Raw genomic sequence first — 6,948 nt, 5'->3', positions numbered from 1 at the left:
GGGAAGGCCGGGGAGTGGTGGGGGGCAGGAGGGAGGGGGGTAAGAGATCAACCAAAGGACTTGTATGCATGCATATAAGCATAACCAATGGACATAAGACGCTGGGGGATAGGGGAGGCTAGGGGACTGTCTAGGGCGGGGGGAAAAATGGACACATATGTAATACCCTTTGTAATAAAAAATTAAAAAAAACAAAAAACAAATACCAGCTTTAACAAGATATGATATAGGATCGATATTCAAGAACTTCTAAATATGGATGTCAAACACACAGGAAGATAGGGAGAGAGAAATCTATCTTACTTTTCTGGATTTTTATTTCACTATATTTTACTTGTTAGGCCAGAAATTAATCAGAAGAATATGTTTTGCTGGGAGATAAAGAGGCTTTGTTTACACTGTTTGAGATGCAGCAATGTGAAGCTAGACATATAGACACAGTGCACAGGCCAATGTGTGGGTTGAAAGATCAGAAGGAAGGCCAGGTTCATGGTACGGGCCTGAGATCTCAGAGATACAATTATGTTAGAGATGGAGATTTTGGATAGTATCTCATTCCCCAAATGAGGAAAATTTTGCAGACGAGGAAGCGGAATGGTTAAGTGCCAATGCAAGGTGATACAGATAGGATGGGTCAATGCTCTCTGGCCTGCAGTCATTCAGGGTGAAAGGTGTGAGGGACAGAGCCCAGGGTAAGAGCCAAGGTTGAGGATGGATCTCAGGGACAGAAGAGAAGATCTAGGACCTACAGGGTACTAGAGCTTCCAGAAAGAACACACCAGAAGGAAGGAGGATTTAAGGTCAAATGCTGAAGAAAAGGACCAGTAACAAGCAAAAGCCATGGGATTTTTCAGTTGAGGAATCACTGGTGATTTTTTTTTTTTAAAGTGTCTTAGCTCAGGTTACTGTAACGAAATACCATAGCTGGCTAGCTTAAACAACAGGAATTTATTTTCTTAGATTTCTAGAGACTAGAAGTCCAAGTCAAAGTGCCAGCATGGCCAGTTTCTGGTCAGGGCTCTCTTCCTGGCTTGCAAATGGCTGTCTTCTTATTGTGTCCACACATTGGCAGGGAGGGGTGAGGTTGAGGACAGGGAGGGACGAAGTGAGGGTGAGATTGTGTTCTCTAGTGTGTCTTCTTCTTATAAAGTTGCTCAATATCCCATCAAATAGGCCCCATCCTCATGACCTCATCTAAACTGAATTATATCCCAAAGGCCCCATCTCTAACTTCCACCACATGAAGGGTTAGGACTGTAATATATGAATTTTGGCGGGAACACAATTCAGTCCATAGCTAAAGGAGTTTTGGCAAACCATTTGGATCAGAAGCCAGACAGCAAAGGGCTGGTGAGCAGTTGGGAAATGCAGCAGAAACATGGCTGCTCATGAGAGTTGGTAGTGAAAGTTTGATGCTTTTATGAGAGTAGCTTTTGGAAAAAGAAAATAATCTTGGGAAACAAAATATCTCATGTTTAATTTGCTAAGACACCCCCTTCCCCAGATCCAAAGTGAGCTACTGGTGTATCTGTCCATTTCCCTCATCTCATTATATAATCTCCCTAAGTCAGATGAGCATTTATAAAAGCTACTCATGAGATACAGTTAAGTGAAAAAGCACATATTACAAAACAGTGTGTGCTACATGACCCAATTTGTTTAAAACATTCACAAATAAAATTTTTTTAGAAGGTCCGATATACAAAATGTCATTGTTTATTCTTGGAGATGGGATGTAGGAAGCATTAGGCAAGGTTCAGCTAGGAACACAAACAACATTGGATGTTTCAAGTAGAAAGGATTTAATTTAGGCAGCTTTGTGCTAGCAAAACCATTGGAAGGGTTGGGGAAAAGAAGGGTGGATGGAGGCCACCAGGAGCTGTCAGGTTTGCTATCATAGCTGTGGTCCTCTCCAGGGTCAGGAAACTGCTGCTGCCTTCATACCTGCCCAGAGCTCCAGGGTTTGACCAGTCAATGCAGGACCTCATGTCACTAAAGCCTGTATATCAGCTGCTACCATCATGGCCTGAGGGACAATGGCTTCCACCTCCCTTTTTGTCTTCCAAACCCATGCAAGTGCACCTCTGTTGGCAGAGCTGAAACTATTCAGAACCCAGTAGTCTGGGAAGTAGCCCCGGGGTCCAATCTCTTTGATTCTGGGGAATGTAGAGAAAGGAGGTGGGAATTGTACCAGGTGCCAGACAATATTCATGATAGTCAACTCTCTTTGGTTACAAGACAGCTATACGCACTCCCTTACACTTAAATTTTCAAATTGCATTATCAATGGACACCAGCTTCTGTTACCATCCCTCATTCAAAATAGGAGACCCCAAGTCCCATCAGGTATTGCATCCGTTGGTAAGTGATCACTCCTCTTCCAGTTCAATGTCAAATCCACCTAGATATCATGTAACCTAACTTAAACTGTTTCACCAACTTATTTGTAACTGGTCACGAGGCTAAGTTGGTGTTTATAACTTCCTTCTTCCAGGCTGTTCTACTATATATACTAGCTTTTACTGCTGGGCAATTTCTAGGAGGTAACCTAGAGAATCCCTTGGGTTCCAAACATAGTCCTCCCTGCCCCGTGATACAGCAACAATCCAATTTCCTTTTGATAGTTAGGATCAATCACCCCATCCAGTAGTGTAATTCTCTTCACTGCCAAGGGCCTGGTGGCAGTCAATGGAATCATTGTGATAGTCTTTGATGGAGGCATAGTTTCCTTGGGAACTAAGACTTTTAAACTAGCCAAGCTCTAAGTTGCAAAGATGAGAAGTAACATCTTTTGAAAGTGGGTTTCTGAGTATATAAATGAGAGTGGCCATTCCATCTTTTGCAGTCCGTCCCCCTTCCCCCCATCTTCACGAAAAAAAGCAAAAAGCAAAAAAAAAAAAGCAGCACCATATACTGTTGCTCATTGGGAACATTTACTATATCTCTAGGGCATTGAAAAATGTTTATCTCCCAAATGGTGCAGTATGGTAGACTAGGTCTATTATGGTAGGAATTCAGGTCATAATGTACTCATCACCTGACTTTCTGCTATGGACTGAACTGTGCCCTCCCCACCCCTTGTCATTCATATGTTGCAGCCTAACCTTCAATGTAATGGTATTTGGAGATGGGATTTTTGGAATATAATTAGGTTTGATGAGGTCCTGAGGGTGGAGGCCTCAGAATGGGGTTAGTGACCTTATAGAAGAGATACCAGAGAGCTTGCCTCAGCTCGCTCCCTGCCAGGTGAGGACACAGTGAGAAGGCCACCTTGCTCAAACGAGGAAGAGAGCCCTCACTGGGAACGGAACTGGCTGGCACCTTAATCTTGTCCTTCCCAAGCTCCTGAACTGTGAGAAATAAATTCCACAGTTGGTTAGGCCATCAAATCTGTGGTATTTTGTTACAGCAGCCTGAGCTGACTAACAATATACCTTTGTAAATCCCCACTCTGACTGCTTAAGTGTGGATATATCATATTTTACATAAACTATTCCCCTATTAATAATTTTCAGCTTTTCCAATAAATTCCTAAGTCAGACCCAGATTGAAGTGAAGGCAAGTCTGTAAGGTACCAGCATTGTACGTGACTATAATGATAATCAAATCTCTAGACCCTGGATATGCTAGGGAACTTAGAGTTTGTCCAAGTGTCTGGCTGCTACTGTACGGAACCTATCATAGAATCTCAGGACCTGAGGGCAAATGAATTTCCTGGAGTGCTGGGGGCTGGGGCGATGCCTTAGCCACTGGAGTTCAGAGGACAAGAAGAGCCTTGTCTTACTGGCCCACATGTCCGCATGTCTTCCAGCCCTTCAGGGAGGCCCCGCAAGGAGGGGTCAGCTCATTTACATAATGAAAACTGGCAGAATTTAATGCGACATCTGCACAGATGCAATTTCCCTTTAAATAAGAGGCACTAATAAATGTTTATGGTCTAGAAGCTCACTGCATTTTTACATGGGACACTTTGGCCACTGTGTTCAATTTAAACGTCTGAAATTGCGTTTTCCAGGTGATGTGTGATGCAGTTTTTTCACAACTCACTGAGCCCATTTGCCTTCATCTTCAAGTGTTGAAAGTGCAACATGTTTTAATGAGAATTACACATCTGCCAATTTACTCTGTCAGCCTCCTTTAAATCTGCTATAATCGTTTCTCTGGGCTGAAAATTCCTCTCTGCTCAGGCATTGCTAACCTGCAATCACTCCGAAGGCCAGGATTCAATTTAAAAGTCTGGAGTTCTAAATTAGAATATGAAATTTATTATGTGGCTCCAGTTCAGTGTCAAGTTTTCCACGATTTTGCCCAGGAAACACAGGCCCATCAGTGCCCTCATCAAGTAGCCCTGTCATTACTCCGACTCCCAGAGTTGGAACAAAATGCAACCCAAGTTTCTTCTAACGTAGGACTTTGAGAGGGAGAGTTTAAAGTAGCTGCCTCTAAAACTCTTGTAAATGTGGCCTGTGCAAACATTCAGCAAACAAAGCTCTCTTTCTCCATAAAGACACGGGCTAACCATTTGCTTTCTTCAGGGCTGTTTCCTGCGCACAGGCAGGAAGATAACAGTTCTCATCCTTGGCTCAGGACATCACCTAAAGCGAACCTCTCCCCTTGAACAGCAGGGCAGACACCACGGGCTGTGTGTAGGAGGCTCAGCGGCCAACTGATTGCCAAGCAAGGAAGACACAGTCCCTTCATATTAAGCCCTCACTTTTTCACTAGTAAAGGATCAAATCTTGTCCCCATTTTAGGAGTCTATAAGAGGCTAAGCCAATGTTGGTAAATCAACTGGAAGTAAGCTCAAAATATTAGGTTATCTAGAAGCCTATGCTGTAAGCCTCATTCTGAAATCTCTCAAAATCCCCATGGAGCTCCACAGTTTACAGATGGGGAGCAGACTTGGTGTGCTAGGGATACTGGTCTCTCAGGAAGAGGGGCTCCATTTAGAACTTGTTATAAGGGTCTCATTCAACTTCTGATTCCACACCCTTATCAAGAAACAGAGGATTCCAACCGCCACCCTTAAGCAGAACAGAATAATAAGGGGAAAGTGCGTGGCTAACAAAGCAAAGAGAAACTACTTTATCAACTGTCTGTAAAAGTCTTAATTACAAATAAGACATCGTTGTAATTTACAGGGATGACTTCAACTCCAAAGACCCAGGCTACAGCCCAGAGGGGCAGAGAGAAATCATGACCGGAGGCTGCTACCTGATGGTGGTGCCCTGCAAACGGTCTATCTTCTTGTTGAGCTCGGCAATGATGCTGTGGAGCTCGGTGATGCGCTCCTCGTATCGAAGCGTCGTCCGCTCCTGGACATCCTCATGCTCTCTCATGAGGTGGGACTGCTCACACTGGAATCAAGAGAACAAGAAAGAAATGGCAATGAGTTGACATATCTATAGGCTAGTGATTCTAAGTTTTATAGCCTCAATTCATCACGACTTCAACAAAGAACATGCCCAAGATAAAACATATGCCTGCTCACTGACCAGCAATCCCGAGACACATCAAAGTGCAATTTTACAACCAAAGAATCCTGAGTGGTATGACAGCATTTCTTATTTGACTGGTTCTCTGCAGGCCAGACTGGGAACTCCTGGAAGGCGGGGACTAGATGTTTTTGTGAAACAGCCGTGGCACCTGGCATACGGCCTGGGTCACCGTGGATGATCGGGAAGTGTCATGGAATGAATAAACCATGTGTCACACTATCATGAAGGATGCTTTGCAGAAACAATGACAAAAGAGGCTGTGGAGCTTCCCTTGCTCAGCATTTGTTGGACTAAGAGGCAGCAGATGCTATAAAAAACATTTTTGTTGCTAGAGTTTAAATCCTAAGGAATCTATTCACCTCTTTCATTTCTCTCCCCATTCAGAACCCCACACCAGCCACTGTGCATTTAATCTCATTTACATAATAATAAAACACTCATCAGTGATGGAACAAGGAGTCTAGCTTATGTTCCTGTCTACTATGTTCAGCCCTGATTAATTTCCTGTCCAGTAGAGGAATTTTTATTTCATTTTCAGCAAGGTTTTCCTAAAGCCAAGAGCCATGTGTACTTGTCCACTTTATACTTGCGGGGCTGGTGCAGACAGGCAAGGGTAAGACTTCTCATCCACTACCTCCAATGTCCTCTCTCTTCCCTAAATCTGCTGAGCTCCCCATGGTGTGATGCAGAAGCTACTGGGCAGGGGTAAAAAGCTTTCAAAGACAAGTAGGACACTGCACTAAGTCCATCCCAATACTGAAACACAAGTGCTCAGCACAGGAGTCTGAGGTATACATTGGTATAAATCGTGGCAAGGACCACGCTTCTGAAGAGGACCCTGAACAATGGCTTGGTCAGTACTAATGTGGAAACATCCTGAGGGCTGCTCAGAGCTCCAGAAACAAGATCAGATGCAACAAGGTTGATGCGCTCTATCACAGGTTTTTGTGAGAGTTACTCTCCGAGAAATTGTGATATGACTTTTGTTCTTAGAGACAACCTGAAACATCCAGTACCCTCCATTCAAAGTCAAACACGGGAACTAAGTGGAAGCACCGAGTGAAGCCACATCAACCTGGAAGCTTTCCTAAGTAGGATGAATCTGCACCGGCCACACATACTCTTTCTACAAAGTTATGCCTTTTTCATCCACGACCCACCACACTTTAAAAGAAACAAGAAAAGTGCACAAAGACAGTATCTGTCAATACCTGAAAGAGCATATGTCTCTGGAATATACAAAAAGCAGAATACTGTTCCTCTCCATCCAAGCAGAATATCTATGGGCTTTTGCTATTGGTCTTCACTCCTATCTGTAAAGTGTGTGTGTGTGTGTGTGTATCCAAGTGTGTATAGTATGTACATGTGCATATGCAGCTCACCCTTATATGAAGATCACTGCTTCTAGATTCTAAAATAATTACAGGATAAGCCTAGTCTAGCCTGGATC

The 6,948-nt window shown here is 43.5% G+C and overlaps 1 protein-coding gene across 1 annotated transcript in view; it reads right to left on the bottom strand.

Annotated features, from left to right (window-relative positions):
• Positions 1 to 6,948, bottom strand: part of MCC (mutated in colorectal cancers) — a 234,993-nt gene that overhangs the window by 79,736 nt on the left and 148,309 nt on the right. Inside the window, exon 3 of the mRNA XM_006755280.2 lies at positions 5,215 to 5,357. Coding sequence (XP_006755343.1) covers positions 5,215 to 5,357 — 143 coding nt within the window. The remainder of the gene's footprint in view (positions 1 to 5,214; positions 5,358 to 6,948) is intronic.

The sequence above is a fragment of the Myotis davidii genome, unplaced genomic scaffold (genome assembly GCF_000327345.1).
Source record: "Myotis davidii unplaced genomic scaffold, ASM32734v1 scaffold130, whole genome shotgun sequence".
Taxonomy (NCBI): Eukaryota; Metazoa; Chordata; class Mammalia; order Chiroptera; family Vespertilionidae; genus Myotis; species Myotis davidii.
This window is presented reverse-complemented; position numbering and strand designations above follow the sequence as displayed.